The 17,969-nt window shown below is 56.2% G+C and overlaps 3 protein-coding genes across 7 annotated transcripts; 2 read left to right on the plus strand and 1 right to left on the minus strand.

The window, feature by feature from the left end:
* Positions 1-70: 70 nt before the first annotated feature.
* Positions 71-2,650, plus strand: TMEM25 (transmembrane protein 25). 4 transcript variants are annotated; one of them, XM_077189935.1, is made up of 6 exons: positions 71-465; positions 794-1,019; positions 1,256-1,546; positions 1,620-1,901; positions 2,003-2,089; positions 2,187-2,650. In XM_077189935.1, exons 1-6 carry the CDS (start codon positions 205-207, stop codon positions 2,258-2,260), a joined length of 1,221 nt encoding a protein of 406 aa, XP_077046050.1. In that variant the 5' UTR covers positions 71-204; the 3' UTR covers positions 2,261-2,650. The 4 variants fall into 4 exon arrangements, with proteins under 4 accessions (XP_077046050.1, XP_077046051.1, XP_077046052.1 ...); XM_077189936.1 differs by having other exon boundaries at positions 328-651; positions 732-1,019; XM_077189937.1 differs by having other exon boundaries at positions 335-465; positions 735-1,019.
* A 238-nt stretch (positions 2,651-2,888) lies between these two features.
* Positions 2,889-7,044, minus strand: IFT46 (intraflagellar transport 46). 2 transcript variants are annotated; one of them, XM_077189939.1, is made up of 11 exons: positions 6,930-7,044; positions 6,048-6,215; positions 5,838-5,974; positions 5,523-5,597; positions 5,350-5,443; positions 4,892-5,020; positions 4,388-4,506; positions 4,239-4,305; positions 3,934-3,994; positions 3,574-3,659; positions 2,889-3,231 (listed from the first exon to the last, which is right to left on the minus strand). In XM_077189939.1, the coding sequence occupies exons 1-11, from the start codon at positions 6,981-6,983 to the stop codon at positions 3,136-3,138; spliced, it is 1,086 nt and encodes a 361-aa protein (XP_077046054.1). In that variant the 5' UTR covers positions 6,984-7,044; the 3' UTR covers positions 2,889-3,135. The 2 variants fall into 2 exon arrangements, with proteins under 2 accessions (XP_077046054.1, XP_077046053.1); XM_077189938.1 differs by having other exon boundaries at positions 4,388-4,509.
* A 55-nt stretch (positions 7,045-7,099) lies between these two features.
* On the plus strand, positions 7,100-15,388 carry ARCN1 (archain 1 coat protein complex I subunit delta). The gene is made up of 10 exons (XM_054647608.2): positions 7,100-7,248; positions 8,306-8,569; positions 9,171-9,350; positions 9,578-9,780; positions 10,154-10,315; positions 10,949-11,114; positions 12,352-12,499; positions 12,811-12,919; positions 13,072-13,276; positions 13,823-15,388. Exons 1-10 carry the CDS (start codon positions 7,246-7,248, stop codon positions 13,910-13,912), a joined length of 1,530 nt encoding a protein of 509 aa, XP_054503583.1. The 5' UTR covers positions 7,100-7,245; the 3' UTR covers positions 13,913-15,388.
* Positions 15,389-17,969: the final 2,581 nt, after the last annotated feature.

Consider the following 17,969-nt stretch of genomic DNA (forward strand, 5'->3'; position numbering starts at 1 on the left):
TAACAGCCAGGGACGGGAAAGTACCAAAGCACCTTGCTGTGTTTGTCTCGCTGTGCTCCACCCCGAATAAAGCTCCCTCTGTTCCCAGCACCTGGGCTCCGCTTGTGGCATTGCAGGAGGCATTGTGGTGTGATTCCCAAGCGCGCATAGCCCCGGTGAGATGGGTGGCGCGGTGGGCGCAATTCTGGGCCCGCTTCCCTGCAGATGGGAGACGGGAATCGCAGGGACGCGCACACCCCGGCCCGGCCCGGCAGCCCCCGGCCGCCCTCGCAAGCGGCGGCACCGACCCCGCGGCTGCGCGCGGCGGTCGCACTCGGGAAGGCGGCGACGGGGCCCGGCCAGAGGGACGAGCGCTCGCAGCCGTGCCGGGCCCGCCCCTGCGCCGCATGCACTGCCCTGCCCGCCGGGCCCGGGCGCAGAGCCGCACTGCAGACTGGGCTGGACACGGTAGCAGCAATGCTGCAGGTAAGGTGCGGCTGGGCCGCATCCTCCGACCCTACTGTGTGCTGGAACACCACGTCCCTGCTCTAGCTGCCTCTCCTAGCGCTGAGCACGGCTGATATAACATGGGCTGTGCCAGCGGCTGGCCGGGGGCTGCCCTTGCCCTCCTGCTGCTACTGCTGCTCAGCCTCCTGGCGCTCTGCTTGGCAGGTGAGGCTGTGGTGGGGTCCGGTGCATGACTCCCAGAGCAGGACCCCTGCCACCGCTCTGATGTGGGGGGGGCTCTCTAGCAGCACTGGAGGAGCTGGACCCCACCACTGAGAGGCAGCCGCGAACAGTGTGCACCCTGCAGGAGGGGGAGAGTCGTATCTTCACCTGCTGGGCTCCCCGGCCAGCCCCTGGTGCCACGCTGGTCTGGTACCTCAACGGTCAGAAACAGGAAGTCAACCTCTCGACTGCAGACACTGCCAGCATCCTCACCTTCACTGGCCAGCGCTCCGACCACCAGCTCAACTGCTCCCTGACCATCCCGACCTCCAGTGAGAGCTACAACATCTCCATCCTTCTCAATGTGCAGTGTAAGGTCCACGGTGCCGGCCTGCTCCAGACTGGGATGTGGGGAGGGTGTGTGGGGCTCCCATCAGCTTGGGCACGACCATAACCTGCATCCACCACAGCCATAGCAGGGCAGTATCTTGTCAGTCCCGTGCAAACGAGGTAGCCAAGCGCTCCTGGACCCAGGCGAGACAAATCCTGCTCCTAGCTGTGTTGTCCCCATCCCTCCTCCCCATCTCACTGCCTGTTTTTTACCCAGATAAGCCAGAGATCCTCCAGGAAGGTGCCCACTACCAGCAGGTTGAGGGCACTGGCCTTCTCCTGGTGCTCTTTGTGCTGGTGCAAGCCAACCCACCTGCCAGCATGACCTGGATGGACCAGGATGGGCATGTGATGGCCAACACCTCCAAGTTTCTCCTCCTGGGTGCCACAAGCTACCCAGGGCTGGCCAACCACTCACTCCACATCCATCTCAACTGCACAGCTGGAAACCTCTCCATCAGTGCAGCCAACAGTGTGGGCATCACCACTGCCTCCCTCCTGCCCACAGGTAACTGTTGAAGGGTGGGCATGGTGCAGTGGCCCCGTTGAAGGGTGCTGAGGGCTCTACACTTCTGGTGCAGGTCTGCTGGATGCCCGTGTGGAGCTGCCTGTCCTGGGTGTTGCCATTGGAGCAGCTCTGGCCCTATCTGCCCTGCTCAGCCTGGGCTCCTGTGCTGCCTGCCTGGCATGTCGCTTGCCCAAGCTTATGCGAGGTCCGGGGCAAGCAGGACCCAGCCCACCCAGCCAGTGCTCCCACTGCAGCAGCTCTGAGCCCCCGCAGCCCCAGGGCACACGTCTGCCCCGCCAGACCCAGTCCCTGCCACCCAACCTGCGCCTCGGTGACCTTGCACAGGAAGATGGAGGTAAAACCCTGATGTGCCAGTGCAGCGAGACGTGTGGGGCTGCAGGTCCTGTCTGGGTGAGGGATAGATGTCCTGGCTCTCATTCCTTTGCTTCCCTGCAGCTTCCCCCAAGGATGCAGGAGCCAGTGCTAGGGGAGAAGAAAGTGCCCTGCTGGGACTGGAAAACTCCCTGGTCCTCAGCAAGCTTGGTAAGGGGAGCAGGTGGGCAAGCAGCCCTAAAAGATGTGTTGTGGGACATGGAGCTCCGTGGCTGCCCCAACAGGCAATGAGTTCTTTGTCCTGCAGGTTTTATCCAGCTCCCAGTGTCTGGGCGCATCTACAAAGTGCCCAGCATGAGCAGTGATGAGATCTGGCTGTGAGCTGCAGCGTGGGGCCCATGAGCCAGGGCTGTGCCAGGAGCTGAGCAGCTGAGGGTGCCAGGAAGGCCGTGGTGGAAGTGGAAGCTGACCAGCCCCAGCTCTGTGCTGTGCAGGGCTTGGGAGCTGTGCTGTCAGCCAAGGCATGGGTTTATGCAGTCCCTGAACTTTACTGATATTCTGTTATAATCAAAATGCATCAAAACTGTTTATAGCCAGGCTCTAGCACTGCGATTCCTCTTCGGTAAAGCCAAGCACCAGCTTTGCTTTAGCAGGTTTGTGACTCCCTGCATGATCCTCTTTGCCCCTGTCCCTGCTGCTGTGGCAGATGGGTGGGAGGTCAGCGGAGCAGGGACTGAGGAGAGCCCAACAGCAATAAACTGAATCCAAGCATCTCTGTGGTGCCATACAGGTTATTTCTGCTTGACAGGAGCCAAGGGACTCTTCTCAACAGGAAAGGGGGTGCAATAATTAGGAGCAGAGGAGATTCAAGGTCTCCGGGTCAGAGCTTGCAACACCCTGAGCAGATCTGAGTGTTGTGTCTGAATGTGGAATTTATTCCTGTTTGCTCCAGCCCTTACAGTGTGTGCTGAAGGAGCCTCTGCTCTGCAGCACCTGTGGCAGAGAGAGCTTGACACTGGGAAAGGCTGGTTTAATGCTGAACTCCTTGGGAACAAGTCAAAAATTGAGCCATTAGGCAGCTTCTGCAACAAATATGGTCAGTCAAGCCCTACTCCCTAACACAGAGCAGCCCAACAATGTCTCTAAGATCAGAGAGGCTTCTGATTTGCTGTGTAATATCTCCCAACCTGCTCTGGGTACACCTCAGTGTCCAGTGGCAGACAGTGGTCCAGGAGATGAGGCTTTAATGTGAAGCATCAATTAAAGCTCAACACCTCTGCCTCCGCTGCTTGTGAGGGTGGGTTGGATGGTGGGCTCCTGCCCTTCTGCCCATCAGCCAGGGGCTTGAAGTGCTGCAGGAAAAAGAACATGCTCATGCAAAGATTTGACTCCCACTGCTCAGAGCACACACAACACATCTGAATGCATTGGCCACACCCTGAGTTGTGCTCAGCAGCCAGCCCAAGGAGATGCATTCTGGCTTGTGCTGGCCTGTTGAACAACACGGCACCTCAGCCCAGAGCACAGCCCAGCTCCCTGTGTCAGGCAGAGGCACCAGGGAGAAAGAGGATCAGCTGAGAACGTGTTCTCTGGGGCCTTTGCACACTCCCATTGCCATCACAAAGCCAAATGTGAAGGGCCCAGCTGTGCAGTGCTGCTCGCTGGGTGAGCAGCACCGGGGTGGAGCTGCGTACCTGCGAGTTCTTGAACTCCAAGAAGAGGGAGAAGAGCACGTGCAGAGGGTGGATCCGGCTCTTGTACACGGGGATGTCCAGAATGGCTGTGGGTGAGATCAGAGCGTGTGAGGGCACCTGGTCTGCACTGCCCCATGCAGAGCATTGTCACGAGGGGCTGAACTCCCACTGCCCCCCACCACTGGGGCTCCAGGCACCAAAGACTGCAGACCCCAGTAGTACAAGAGCCCACCTCCCAGTGAAGCAGAGGGAATAATCCCGAGTGCTCGGGGCTGAGCCTGCAGCTAAAGCTCCCTGGCTTTCAGTGGGAGTGCCAGGCCAGCGTCACATTGTGTCAGCAGCACAGCCTCCCCAGCTCACCGCAGATCATGTCGATGTACTCAGCAAGGTCACAGCTCATCTCTGCGCTTGGAAGGCCCACCTGCAACAGACAGGGCTGTCAGATCTGCTCCGACTGCTCGAGCTGGGAGCAAACAGAGGCCACTGGGGCAGCAGCTGGGAACTCCCCTGTTGGGCTGCTCCCCAGCTTCTGCCCAGGGCGGAGCCGTGAGGAGGAACAAGCCCAAGAGGCCTGGGCTGTGGGATGGAGCAGGCACCCAGTTTTCATGGGAGATGGTTTCTAAGACCAAGCACTGAGCTAACTACTGGTCACCCAGACCATATACCTTTCCCAGGAGCTCCTCAAATTCTGGTGACCATTCCTGCATCAGGGTCTCAATGTCAGGCATTGGCCTGCCAGGGAAGATTAGAACATCAACTTCAGCATCAAACACAACCTTCCACTGCCAGCATCAGAAGTAATCCAGTAACTCACCTGGAGTAATGGACTGTGGCAGGAGGCTTGCAGCGATGCAGTTCACTAATACTTTCAATCCAGCTCTCAATGGCTTTAGGGTTATTTTCTGCATTCTCCAAACTCTTCACTTTTATTTGCTGCTAAAAACACAAATATAAACCTGGAAGTGTTTAATGGTGTTTTGGGGCTTTTTGGGAAAGCTGCATTCACTTCTGGTGAACCAGGCCATCTCTCTTTCCCAGCTGCACTTTACCAATGGATTTCTGCAGGCAAAATGCCAACTAAAACCGGGTATGAACAACCAAAAGGAAATAAAGCATCACCTGAAGTGAACAGACCCAGAGTTCATATCAAGACTTGACTGAAGCAAGGCTCAGATCCACTGCAGTTTAAAACTATGGATTAAAGCAAAAGGTCTGGTTTTGCTGCTTTTAAAGTCAACTTCTCAGTTGTAAGAGTAAAATGCCATGGTTTTACTGCAGGAAATGTGCAGCAAGTGTGACCTCCCCCTCCCTGACTCACTGTGATGTTGTGCTGCTTGGAGTTCTCTGTCAGCCAAAGGGAGAGCACGGTGGGGTCTGACTGCTTGGTTGAGGGCTCATCCAGGACCAGCAGGCCAAGGTTGTCAGGCTTGCCATCGGGACGAGGAACCTGCAGGAAAACAGAGCCCTGTTCTCTGGGGATCCAGGGCAGGTGCCTTCCTGTGGGCTCTCTCAGATGTGCATTCTAAGTAGGGTGCTGCCTGAAAAGCACACAGTGTTGGAGAAGGAAAACCCAGGCTTTCCCCCAAGTTACCCAAGTGCTGTTTGGGAGGTGACAAAACCACCAGTGTAGTTTTCCAGGTCTCTGCCTGTTACATCTGACAGAGCAGGGGCAGACCAGAGCCCAAGCTGCATGGCCTGGCTGCCTACCTGCTCTGAGCCTGCGTTCTGTTTCGGTTCATGGAGCTGGACAGAGAGGGGAACCTGAAGAAACTGTACCTTTAGGAATGCATCAATGTCTCCAACAGCAGGAATAAAGTCTGGAATAAAAGGCTGCAGCTTGTGCTCAATCTCTATTGTTTTGGGAGTGTACCTGGAAAAAACCACCACCACAGCATAGGTGACTAGAAACTGTGCTGCAATAATTGACACAAAGGAGAGCCACCACTCACCTCTTGATGTATTCAAAGAGATCTTTGATTTCAGAGGACACTTGCAGGTAGTCAAAATCTGCTGGATTGAAGTCACTAAAAGAAGGAAGAGAGTAGAGGGAGATTAGTCTCTCCTGGGCACAGCAAACAAGCCCAGGACAGGTTCACCAGCTGGAGGGACCACCACCCTGAAGCATCGGGGAGGAGGAGGCAGGAGCTGCCTGTCCCAATGGCCACGACTCTGCTCACCCTCGTGGGATCTGGGAAAACCGGGGGAGCTGCCCCAAAGGCAGCCAGCAGCCTCAGCCCGGCCCCGTGGCCAGGAACGCCGCTCACCCTTCCAGCGCGGCCCCGTGCTCCTCCGAGTCCTCCTCCGAGTCGCTCTCCGAGGAATCTTCCTCCGAGTCCTCATCGTCCTCGTCGTCATCCTCGCTGAAGGTGGCTGGGCCGGGGAGGTGTGCCGCTGCCTCCTCCTGGACGAGAGCCGGGTCTCACGGGATATCACCGAGCCCCACGGGTTCGTGCCCCCGCCCGCTGCGCTCGTACCTTCCCTCCGCTGCCCCGGCCGCCGCTCCCGGCCGCTCCGACCGACACGCCGGGCCGACGGGAGTCCCGCAGGCGGCCCGCGGTCCCCGCCCGCGGCGAGCGGGCTCCGGGATCGGCCTCAGGCAGCTCCAGGCTCTCGTCGTACGGCTGGTTCTCCACCGGGCGGGGCTGCGCCGAGAGCCGAACTCAGCGGCGGCGAGGCCCGGGGCGGCCCGGCGCCCGCACCCACCGTGCGCTGCCACGCTGTGTCCCGTGCCCCACCTCCGCCCGCGCCCCGTGTCCCGTCGTGTCCCGCCGTATCCCCCGTGTCCCACCTCCGCCCATCGTGTCCCGCCGTATCCCCCGTGTCCCACCTCCGCCCGTCGTGTCCCGCCGTATCCCCCGTGCGCCACCTCCACCCGCGTCCCTGTGTCCCGCCGTGTCCCGCCGTATCTCCCGTGTCCCACCTCCGCCCATCGTGTCCCGCCGTATCCCCCGTGTCCCACCTCCGCCCGTCGTGTCCCGCCGTATCCCCCGTGCGCCACCTCCACCCGCGTCCCTGTGTCCCGCCGTGTCCCGCCGTATCTCCCGTGTCCCACCTCCGCCCGTCGTGTACCGCCGTATCTCCCGTGTCCCACCTCCGCCCGTCGTGTCCCACCGTATCCCCCGTGTCCCACCTCCGCCCGTCGTGTCCCGCCGTATCCCCCGTGTCCCACCTCCACCCGTTGTGTCCCGCCGTATCCCCCGTGCGCCACCTCCACCCGCGTCCCCGTGTCCCGCCGTGTCCCGCCGTGTCCCGCCGTATCTCCCGTGTCCCACTTCCGCCCATCGTGTCCCGCCGTATCCCCCGTGCGCCACCTCCACCCGCGTCCCCGTGTCCCGCCGTATCCCCCCGTGTCCCACCTCCGCCCGCCTCGCTTCCCGCCGCGCCGCCGCCGCCGCCGCCGCCGTCGCCATGGCGACTCCGCCCGCCGCGCCCGCAGCGCCCGCAGCGCCCGCACGGCCCGACCGCGCGCGCCCCCTGGCGGCCGGGAGGAGCCACCGCCCCGCCCCGCCCCGCCCCGCCCCGCCCCGCCCCGCCCCGCCCCGCCCCGCCCCGCCCCGCCGTGACGGTACTTCCGGGTGCGGACGTGGCGCGGCGCCGCCATCTTGCGGGGCCGCCCGGGAACCGGAGTGAGCGGAGGGCCCGAGTGCGGATCCCGCCGCCGCTGCCGCTGCTATGGTAAGGGAAGGACCTGTCCGCCGCGGGCAGCGCAGGGCTCGGGACAGCCCCCGGGGCATCCCCGGGGCTCGCCCGGCCGCCCGGCCTGTGCGCAGGCCGGCACTGGAGCCCGCGGCCTGGTGGGACCGAGCGCGGCGCTGCCGGGTCGGGCCGGGGCCTCTGGGGGCGGCGGGGACGCGGCACTTTTTCTCTGGTGACTTGGAGCTACGGTGCCTCCTGAGCACGGCCTCACGCCTGCTGTAACGGGCGTTCGGGCTGTAAGGTGTAACCGGGCCGGTGGTGCCCTCCCGCTCCCCCGTGGCACCCTGTGTCTCAGGGCCGGTCCGGCTCCTTTTGTCTGTCACGGCGGTGTTTGGGTTAGCACAGACCCGCACACAGCTCCGGCAGAGCTAAACTGTGCCCGAGGTGCGGCAGGGATCAGCGCTGCCACGTTTGAGGATTTCGGATCTTTTCTGTCAGTAACAGCAGTTGCGGATTTAAAAGATCCGAAGCGCGGAACAGAATTACCCTGACAAAAGGAATTAACATCTGTGAGAGAGAAATATAGGGAGGAAGTCTGGGCAGACTGGGAGATTGAGAAAGTGCAGCTGGTGAGTGCCTTGCTGCCCTGTCGGTGTGCTAACGCCTGCGAGCTACCTGGGAGTCAACCCGGGGCTTCGTTAAGCTGGCTGTGCTGTGCGTATGGCGCTGGGAGATGTTATATCTCACAGCGGTCCTGTGTGTAGTTGTAAGCTGGGGCAGCTGAGGGAAAAGTCGATAATCCGGAGCCTCCCCTAACGCTCCCAGGGGCTGTACACCTCGGTCTGTGTGAAATCAGGAATGATCGTTTGCCTGACAGAAGCAGGGAGAGCTCTCAGGATTGTTTTGGGACAGAATGTAGATCAGAGAGATGTCTCAGGATCAGCAGGATGTCTTTGCTCTTGACATAGTTCATTTCCTGGTCACAGAGGAAGACTTAGGATCTTGTATAAGGAGGGGTGTGCAGGTGAAGTGTGGTGGTCAGAGATGCTTTCCGTGGGCACGGGCGGGGCCCTGCTGACGCGCTGCTCTTCTCCAGGTGCTGTTGGCAGCTGCTGTGTGCACGAAGGCAGGGAAGGCCATCGTGTCCCGGCAGTTCGTGGAGATGACTCGCACCCGCATCGAGGGGCTGCTGGCGGCGTTCCCAAAGCTGATGAACACAGGGAAGCAGCACACGTTTGTGGAGACAGAGAGCGTGCGGTACGTGTACCAGCCCATGGAGAAGCTCTACATGGTGCTGATTACCACCAAAAACAGCAACATCCTGGAAGACCTGGAAACACTCCGACTCTTCTCTAGAGTGGTAAGCACTTGGCACTCTGTGATGTAGCCCAGAGCGGTGCTGTTGTGAGGGATCTGTTTCTGAGCTGGTGCAGGGGCACTGCATGCCTCCACTTGGTGGGTCTGTGTTCCAGAGCTTCCCTTTCTGACTGGACAGAAAGCTCTGAATTTTTGGTGGTAGTTTTGAACTCCACATTAAAAAAATCATCAGTTGTACTTCATGTGGTGAGACCAAAGGGCTCACCGTAATTTAGCATTAAATGTTCTTTGTACAGTGTGTCGTTGTTACAAGTGCAGTGCTGCTATGCACGGATCCTGAAGCAGCAAGTTTGTGTCTTCACACAGCCAAAGGATTTTCAGGAAATTCACTGGTCCCAGCATGCAGTTGGGTTCCTTTGAGTTAGTGTTATGATGAAGCTGAGAGGTTTTATATGGATTTTGATGTAGAAGAACTAACAGTGTCAAAACTTCATCTTGTTTATTGACAACGTAATGGTACAAAGAGCAGCGTAAAGTTGTGCTGGGCTTGGGTCTGGCACAGTTGTGACCCCTGGGATGGTAGAAAGAAAGAGTTTACATGGTACTGTTTGTGGGTACTCCTTTAAAATGTTCTCCCCTTCTAGATCCCTGAATATTGTCGAGCTCTGGAAGAGAATGAGATCTCAGAACACTGCTTCGACCTAATCTTTGCCTTTGATGAAATTGTTGCCCTGGGCTACCGTGAGAACGTAAATCTGGCACAAATTCGGACCTTCACTGAGATGGACTCACATGAGGAAAAGGTGTTTCGGGCAGTCAGAGAGGTGAGCAGGGACACCTGCAGTCCTGACACAGGGTGCCCTATCTGCGAAGCACCGCTTCTGCTATACGGAGTGTTGGAGGGGCCGTGCAATTAATTAGCATTTCTGAGGGCTAAATGCTCATGTCTTCTTTTTTCTTGGCCAGGGGTTTTTGGGCAACTGCACTTAGCTCCTGTGCAGGGCAGAGCTGAGGTTGCAAAGCTCCATCAGGCTCTTCTCTTTTCCTCCAGACGCAAGAACGCGAGGCAAAAGCCGAGATGCGCCGTAAAGCGAAGGAGCTGCAGCAGGCCAGGAGGGATGCGGAGAGACACGGCAAGAAGGCACCAGGCTTTGGGGGCTTTGGCAGCTCGGCTGTGTCTGGGGGCGTGACAGCAATGATCACAGAGACCATCATCGAGACCGAGAAGCCCAAAGTGGCACCAGCTCCAGCCAGGTAGGGAGGAAGGCAGGTGGCAGATGTTGGAGTCAGTGTTGGCTCAAACCACGTGCCCAGAGGGTCTAACATGAGTTCCTCATCTGTGTAAGTATTGAGGACCATTTGTGCCACGTACCACAGTAGCACCCCATAGTCTCTTTGGATTCTTGGATGAACAATGGGCTTTCATTTTGTGTGAGAAAAAGAGGTCCCAGCTCCTGGTAATATGTGGAACTATATCTGAATCTAAATTATAACTTAGCACCCCAGAAAAGCTGCCAAGTTGAATGGTATGTTGTTGGGATGGTCAAGTTACAGCATTTGAAGGTAACTGGGAAGGGGGAACCCATTGCTGTCAGCTGACTTGGAGATTATTACGCATTTTATTCAGGCCTTCAGGTCCCAGTAAAGCCTTGAAACTCGGCGCTAAAGGGAAGGAGGTGGACAACTTCGTGGACAAGCTGAAATCAGAAGGAGAAAATATCATGACTTCTGTAGGCAAGCGCTCTGCAGAAGCAGCCAAAGTTCTCACTTCTCCCATTAACATGGAGAGGTGAGTGCTGTCCTTGCTTTGGAAGCAGTCTCCTCACAGCTCTCCCTCTGCATGTGGCCTTGGGAGAGAGCAGCTTCTTTGCTCTTCTTTGGCTTTTTCCTGTATTTTCTTACCTTGTAATTATAACAGTTGGGCAAAATCTGTGAAAGCATGTCAGCAAAAAAAGCAGATAGTTTGGTTAGGCATCCTCTTAACTAAAATGGGCTGTCCATCCATTGTTGAGCTGGGGTTGGGAATTTTCCTGTGCTTTTTTCCCTGCGCCATTTTCGCTGTTTCCCAGCCTTGTTACTGCTCAGGATGGAAATGTTCACAGTTCATTTTACACACAGCAATTAAAAACCTTTTAATGCCCTGAGCTGTGCACTGTGGCCTGTCAGAGGAGATTTGAGTGACCAGCTTGTCAAGATGCTGCATCACTACCATTTAACTGGGCTCCCATCCCTTGCAGACCCATATGCATGGATCCTCCTGCCTCTGAGTTCACTGTCAGAGCAGTATTAGCCCCCACTGTACCAGCCTTGCTGTTGTTTGGGAGCCCCTGCTCAGTACAGCCTGTCCTTACTGAGCAGTGATCTCTGTTGTCTGGGGGATACCAAGAGCGTAGGACTTGAGCTTTTTCCTCTGCCTGTCTAGCGTGCACATGAAAATAGAGGAGAAGATCTCCTTGACTTGTGGCCGTGACGGAGGGTTGCAGAACATGGAGCTTCATGGCATGATCATGCTGCACATCTCTGATGAAAAGTTTGCACGGATTCGCCTGCATGTAGAAAATGAAGACAAGAGGGGAGTACAGCTACAGGTAAAGCCTATTTGGAGTCCCATGCTGTTGAATATGTTTTTGCTTCTTTCCAGGGGAAAAATAATGGAAATACTCAAGTATCTTGCTGTCCTGTGTTCTCATCTAAGCCTTCTCAGCAAATATATTGGAAATGGGAGTAGTCAGTGCAAGTATTAGCAGAAGTGCAGGGCCAATCATGCTCAAGGGATTGAAGTTCACAGGAGAAATGCAATCTTGGTCACCATCTTGCCCTCAGAGCCTTATCTGCCCAGCAGTGCACCCTGGCGTGCCAGGTGACCTCACTTGGACTTTGCAGCAGCCTGATGTGTTGCTCAGTGCCTGTTGGGTGATGTCAGCTGCAGCTGTGGAGTGGAAATGGGATAACAAACTTCCTGTGCTAGTGGGGAATTGATGTATTCTTTTGGAAGTTGTTTCTTTCTGAGGTTGCTTGTCCTGTCACTGCTGTGCCTGGGATGCTTGAGGGCAGTCAGCAGTTGCAGCTCAGAAGGTTCTTGGGAGATTGGTCCTTCCCTTTCTCCCTCCTCCTGTGACCCTACGGATCCCTGGAGGAGGTGCTGCTTTGGCACACTCTGGCTCGCTCCTTGTTAGGGACTCCTCCGTACATCATCTGTCTGCAAGTCCACTTCCTTCCAGTGCATCCATGAGTGGGCTGCTCACAGCACTGCCACAGGTGGTGCTTCAGGTGGAAGATGAGACCAAGCCCTTTGCTGACTCCTGTCTTTCTAGTACAACTTGAACAGGAACTTGCAAAAATCCTCTGCTTCTAAAAAGCTGCTCGCACTTGAGGTTGTGAAGAGAGTGTTTAAATGTAGTTTGGACACTGACATATACGTGCATTAAGGTTGCTGAGGGGAGACAGTAGTGTTATGGTGTCAGGCGGTTTTTCCTAATGGCATTAGATTGATTTTTCTTGAAATGTCTGCTGTAATCATTCAGGATGGTCTTTGTCTTATAGTTGTTCTGTAGATACCAGCCTGCATCGCTTGAGTATCTGCTGCTGGTGCTTGTAAGAAATACAGTGGTGGGGATCTTTCTTGTCAGATTAGCATTTTCTGGAAGGACTCCCAGGTTGATAAGCAGTTGTGCTTCAGATGGGCTTCTGAGCCAGCAGGAAACCTGATGTGTGTTTTGTCAAAGCAAACACTGGAATGTGTAGGCCTGTCCTGGTAGAACCTGCATTACCTATTGTTCTGTCCCTGGGCTTAGACCTATAGTCTGGGCATGTGTTCTCTTGCAGACTCACCCAAACGTGGACAAGAAGCTCTTTACCACAGAGTCACAGATCGGTTTGAAGAACCCAGAGAAGTCATTCCCTATTAACAGCGATGTGGGCGTGCTGAAGTGGAGGTTGCAGACCACAGAAGAGTCCTTCATTCCATTGACAAGTGAGTGCAAGTCTGGGGGCTTGGGCAGAAGAAGTTGGTGATTGTCCATGAGCTGCTGGTACCCACCTTGCAGCAGCTGGGCTGCCTGGAGCCTGGCATGTCGTGAGACCTTGGAGATACTATGTGTATCTGTTGGATAGTGCCTGTCCTTGGCAGTGTGTGTTTTCTGGAACACCTCAGTGAAAATAGAGACCTTTTCTTAAAGTCAGCTTGAGGGTGACTTCACTGGGCATTTTGAAGTGCATCATCTTATGAAAGCCTATTCCACTTGAAAGGCCTGCATGGTTCACCTACTGTCTCTGTTTCCTCAGTTAACTGCTGGCCATCAGAGAGTGGGAACAGTTGTGATGTTAACATTGAATATGAGTTGCAAGAGGAGAGCCTAGAGCTGAACGATGTGATCATCACCATCCCCCTGCCGTAAGTCATGCTCCTTATCACACAGCACTAATGAGTCCCATCACCTCCTTCCCCTCCCTGTTTTGTGGATCTGGCCAAGCCAATGTGTGCTAAAAGGCATTTCCTTAGCTCTGTGCAGGGAAGTTATTGTCACTTCTCATTGCCTGCTCTAGGTCTGGTGTTGGTGCCCCAGTGATTGGGGAGATTGATGGTGAGTATCGCCACGACAGCCGGAGAAACCTCCTTGAGTGGTGCCTGCCAGTGATAGATGCCAAAAACAAGAGCGGTAGCCTGGAGTTCAGCATAGCAGGGCAGCCAAACGACTTCTTCCCTGTGCAGGTCTCCTTTGTCTCCAAAAAGAACTATTGCAACATACAGGTATGGTCTGCATGTGCTCACACAGGTGGGAAGTCACCCTTGCCTCGGTCCCTGGCTGGCTGACACTGGCCGTGCTGCAGGGGCACCATGCTGTCCCACTGGCCATGGCTGAAGGGTTGGCTTTAACCTGCCTCTGAGACTGCTGGATTTGGGAGTGCCAGCAGACAACACTGGCAGCTGACACTTCATGGAGTTTGCCTGAAGTTTCAGTTGTGTCTTCAAGTCTCTGAGTAGTCGTTAATTCCCATCAGACTTTGTTGGAAAATTCATCAGCCTTGTAGCCGAAACACTGCTTGGCATACGGCTGTCTGTCTCCACTGAAGTGTAGCAGTGGCTGCCACTTCGCTCCTCAGCGGAGACACAGTTACCACAGAAAATCACTCCCCTCTTTCAGGGATCCTGGGAACAAAGGCCTTTGTTTCAGGCCTGAGCTGTGGTTAGAGGGCAACAGGTCGGTTGTACTATCATGGTGTTGGGAAGCATGGCATCGCTGCAGTAAGGGAGTGATGTTCAGCGCTGAGCTCATGTTGCCTCTTGTCTCCACAGGTTACCAAAGTGACCCAGGTAGACGGGAACAGCCCTGTAAGGTTTTCTACTGAAACCACCTTCCTGGTGGACAAGTACGAAATCCTGTAATGCCAGACATGGTGACGCACAATGGAAGAAATTTTTAAATTAAAAAAAACAAGGCCGACGTTTATTCTGAATGTTGGGAACGCCACAGCCCCCTCTGCTAAGATGTGTGGCTCTGTCTGCCATCTACAGTGTTCCGGGGTCACAGACATTTTTTGCAGAGAAGTGATGTGCTCATGGGGGAAAAGGCCACAAATTTCTTTGGCAGATTTTTACCGACTGGCAAAAAAAGCAAGATCTCCGCAAAGAGCCTGACTTTGACATGCTCCCCCCCACCCCGAGATGCTCGGAGCTCAGCCCAGAGCCGACCAGACATCACTCTCTCCTGAAGCATCACGTGCTGTTCCGTTGTTGGTGCTGCCATTTTAATTTCTCCTTGGCCTCTGGTTCTCATGTGTGGGGCCACCTGCAGGTCCTGACCCTTTCATCTGGTGGAAGCTGAGCAAGCGACCTTGGCCTCAGAGGTGGGGGGCTCATAGCAGGGGTGAGGAAGAGGGACCCGGGGGTTCAGTCCTTTTGCCCCACACAGTTACTGCTGTTCCTCCAGCTCCGCTGTGTGGCAGTGGCCCAGCTCTAGGTGGTCTGGTTCCTGCTGCAGCGGGGAGAACATCCAAATGGGACTGTGTCCTTACTGTCTTCCACAGCTGTTCTCAGGCCAGGCTTTGGAGGAAGTTTAGTTAGGTTAGAACCAGCTGTATATCCTTTGCAAGGCCATTTTGGTGTCTGGGGAGGCTGAGGGCTTTGTCTGCCTGGGTGAAAGGAGCTGTGGAGCCTGGTTGACTTACTTGGCCTGCATATCAGGACCTGTCTTAAGTCAGTGTTGGTTCAGCACTGGCAGGTGTGGGAGAAGGAAATGCTGGTTTCCAGGTAATGCAGGGGCTGATCCGAGCCATTTCTCCTACTGCTGCCTCACGAGCGTTATTTGCTTCATCTCAGAGACCTGTGCTCCCCTCACAACTCATCTCACCTGCATGGCTGGGGCCTGTCACGAGTGTCACCTGCCCCTGGGCACACCTCACCTCTGCAGCCAGAGGGCCCAAGTGCAGGTGGAAGGTAAGGGCCCTAAAAGTGCGTGTACTGTGCTCTGTGAGAGACAGCCAGCCTGTCACGGGCCCCTGGGGTCCTCTGCCAAAGAAGTTTGTGGTCTCTCCTCTGCTGGCAGCACCTGAGAGGAAATCAACCCTGGTCCTATCCTGAGAGGGCTAGCTCTCTCCCTAAGCAAAGTAGGCAATGAATCCCATTAACCCAGTCCTGTTCCAGAGCTGCTTGTCTGTATGATTTTTAAAATGGAGTCTGAGTTAGTTCAAGCATCCAAGGAGCTTTTTTTTTTTTCCTTACATTCATTGGAGGGTGATATTTAAACCGAGCCGAGGTCCCCACTTTTTGTAACCCTGTATGATCCTGGCCTAGGGAATAGAGCACATTCCAGTGTACACAGAGAATTCTGAGTCTTTAATCAAATAAAGTACTGTTAAAGGAGTTGGCTGGGGTCGTGAGGTCCTTCCGGAGCCAGGACCGGTCAGCCCCGGCCCCTGGCCGTGCCGGGGGCGGGACGCGCCGCCGCTGCTTGGGGCGGGGACACGGCGAGGCCGGCGGTGCTGCACGGTGGAGCGGCGGCGGAGCACGGGCAGGGCTGTCCCAGCAGGGGCGTGAAGGTGAGCGGAGCTGGCAGGGGCTGGGACACTCTCAGTTGGTGCCCCAGCGACCGCTGCCCTTGGGGAGCCTGTGGGGCTGGGGTCAGCGTGTCCTGTAACATGCGAGGATTGCCTGGTGCTTCAGAGGTGGTTTTGGGACGTGGTGAGGGCTGGAGAAAGCTCGGCTGCCTTGGCCCGTGTTGGGGCTAGGTGTGGGACGTGTTGGGGCTCCATGCTCTCTGGGGTGCCTTAGGAGGGGTGCAAGGAAGGAGCTGCAGACAGGGAAGTAAGAAAAACACGGTCAGCCATAAAACCAATCATTGCACAATGTTTTGGTGGTGTGTGGGTGGGCTGGGAGTTGGTTCCGGATCCAGTGGTCCACGTCAGTGGTGGGAACCCTGAGAGCAGCTTGGTGTTGGAAGGCAGCCAGACAAGGTTCTCCTATCCCCAAATCCTGCTGCAGCTCATGGGCAGTCACAGGAGGAGATGGTGTTTGGCCCATGGCCACCGCTGCTGCCTCTGACACCTCTTGGGGAGCCTGGGAACAGTGCTGGTCTGGCTGGATCCTTCCTGCTCCATGGCTGGCCATGTTTACTCCAACTTCCTGCCGCACTCCTGCCACAGCCTCTTCAGCTGCTGTCAGAAAGCCAGAGGAATCTGGCAGTCCCAGAAGGTCCAGCTGCTGTGCTGAAGGGCCACTGTCTCTCCCAGCCCTCTCTGAGCACTAGGCAGGGGCTGCAGGGACAAGTCCCCTGGCTGAGCACCACAGGCAGTAGCCAGGCTGGGTACTTTTTGAGAACTCCTTGTACATTTGGGTTTACATGTGGGAGGATGGATTGTAGGAGAATAGAGATAGTGCTTGAAGGTAATCTCACTCCTGGGGAGTAGCAGCTGTACTAATTACCAAAGAGTAGGAACAGCCCTGCCCTTAATAGGGCACAGCTGTGTCCAATAAGGATGGGTGTTATAAAAGAGTGGGTTAGGAGAGCTGGAGTTTGTTGGCTGTGCTGCGAGGAAGAAGGGTCAGCTGGTCATGTAGAAGAAAGAAAAAAGGAGTTAGTGTTGCAAGAAGCTGCCCGTGGGAGCTCCCAGAGAGAAGGCAGGTAAGTTTTACAGTAAGATAACAAACTAATGGTGACAGTTTCCATCCACCATGGATTGGTGCCAAGCACCAACACCAACAATTCATGGCCTGTACAGGGATTGATCCCGACAGGTACAGGTAGGGCACCACGCAGGGGGATGGAACCACAGTATTGCACAGCAAGGGATCCTTCTGGCAACCAGAAAGAGGAAAGTGATCAATGCCTGCTTTGGAAAGGTGAGGTTCACCCCACCCCTTTACCAGCTAACAAAGGGCTGGGTGATTGGTTCATGCCAGGGGCTGGATTCAAGACCCATCAGACCCATCCTGTGTCATGGTCCCCAAGACGTTGTCAGTGGGAGTTGCAGATGTTCCTTGCTGAGCTGAACCTCTGGCCTGCAGGTGAGAAATTGTCATTTTGATATGAGAGCATTTTGAGGAGCAGCTCTCCATTGTGCAGTCTTGTGAGGGGTCTGGAGCTTGCATCTGTGCTGTAATGTCTGGAGGCATGTGCTGATGGTGGGGTCAGTGCTTGAGCTGCAGCAGTGGTGGGGTCTGTGTATGCCTCAGCAGCCCTTGGAGCTGGCTGGCCTCGGGGAGTGCAGGCTGCTGTAGGCAGGGCTGCACACCCTCCCCAGCCTGAGCACATGGTGAGCATCCACCAGTCTGTGGAGACCTGAGCACATGGTGAGCATCCACCAGTCTGAGACCTGAGGCATGATGCCGGCAGGGCCGGGGCTGGAGCACAGCTGTGCTGCATGTGCTGCCGTGGGGCAGGAGCACTTCTCTGGAGCGATGAAATCAGCGGGTGTGGCCAGGATTCCTCAGCTCCCGGCGGAGCTGTCTGGTGGCTGATTTATGGTGGTGTTATTGCCAGGACCATGGCGTTGTCCCAGCAACCACAGTGCAGCCCCCACTGTCCCTCGCCTGGGTGGGATGGGGCTGGCTGGGTCTCCCCACTCAGTTGTCAGCCCCAGACCGGGAGGTAGAGGCCAGGAACAGGCTCCTCATTCGCCTCTGGCTTCGTGCAGGAGACAGGCTCCCCCTTCCCAGCGGAAGGGCTGGTTGTTTACTAGGGCAGAGGGTGTGGGAAGGGGTGAGCGCACCCTGAGTGCCTTAGCAGATGGGGAGCAAGCAGGCAGCCAAGTTGGCTGGAGGCTGCGATGCTCTCCTGTGAGCACCCTTAGCTCGGCCACTCAGGCTTCCTCCGTGACTCATCCAGCCAGCCCCAAGTGGGGATGAGAGGCCGTGCAAGGGGATGCCATGTGCCTGTCTCTGCCATGCTGTTGCTTCATCCCAGCATGGCTGGTACTGCATGGCGTGGCTTGCCAGTCTGTGCTCC

Source organism: Agelaius phoeniceus, chromosome 23, assembly GCF_051311805.1.
Source record: "Agelaius phoeniceus isolate bAgePho1 chromosome 23, bAgePho1.hap1, whole genome shotgun sequence".
In the NCBI taxonomy this organism is placed as follows: Eukaryota; Metazoa; Chordata; class Aves; order Passeriformes; family Icteridae; genus Agelaius; species Agelaius phoeniceus.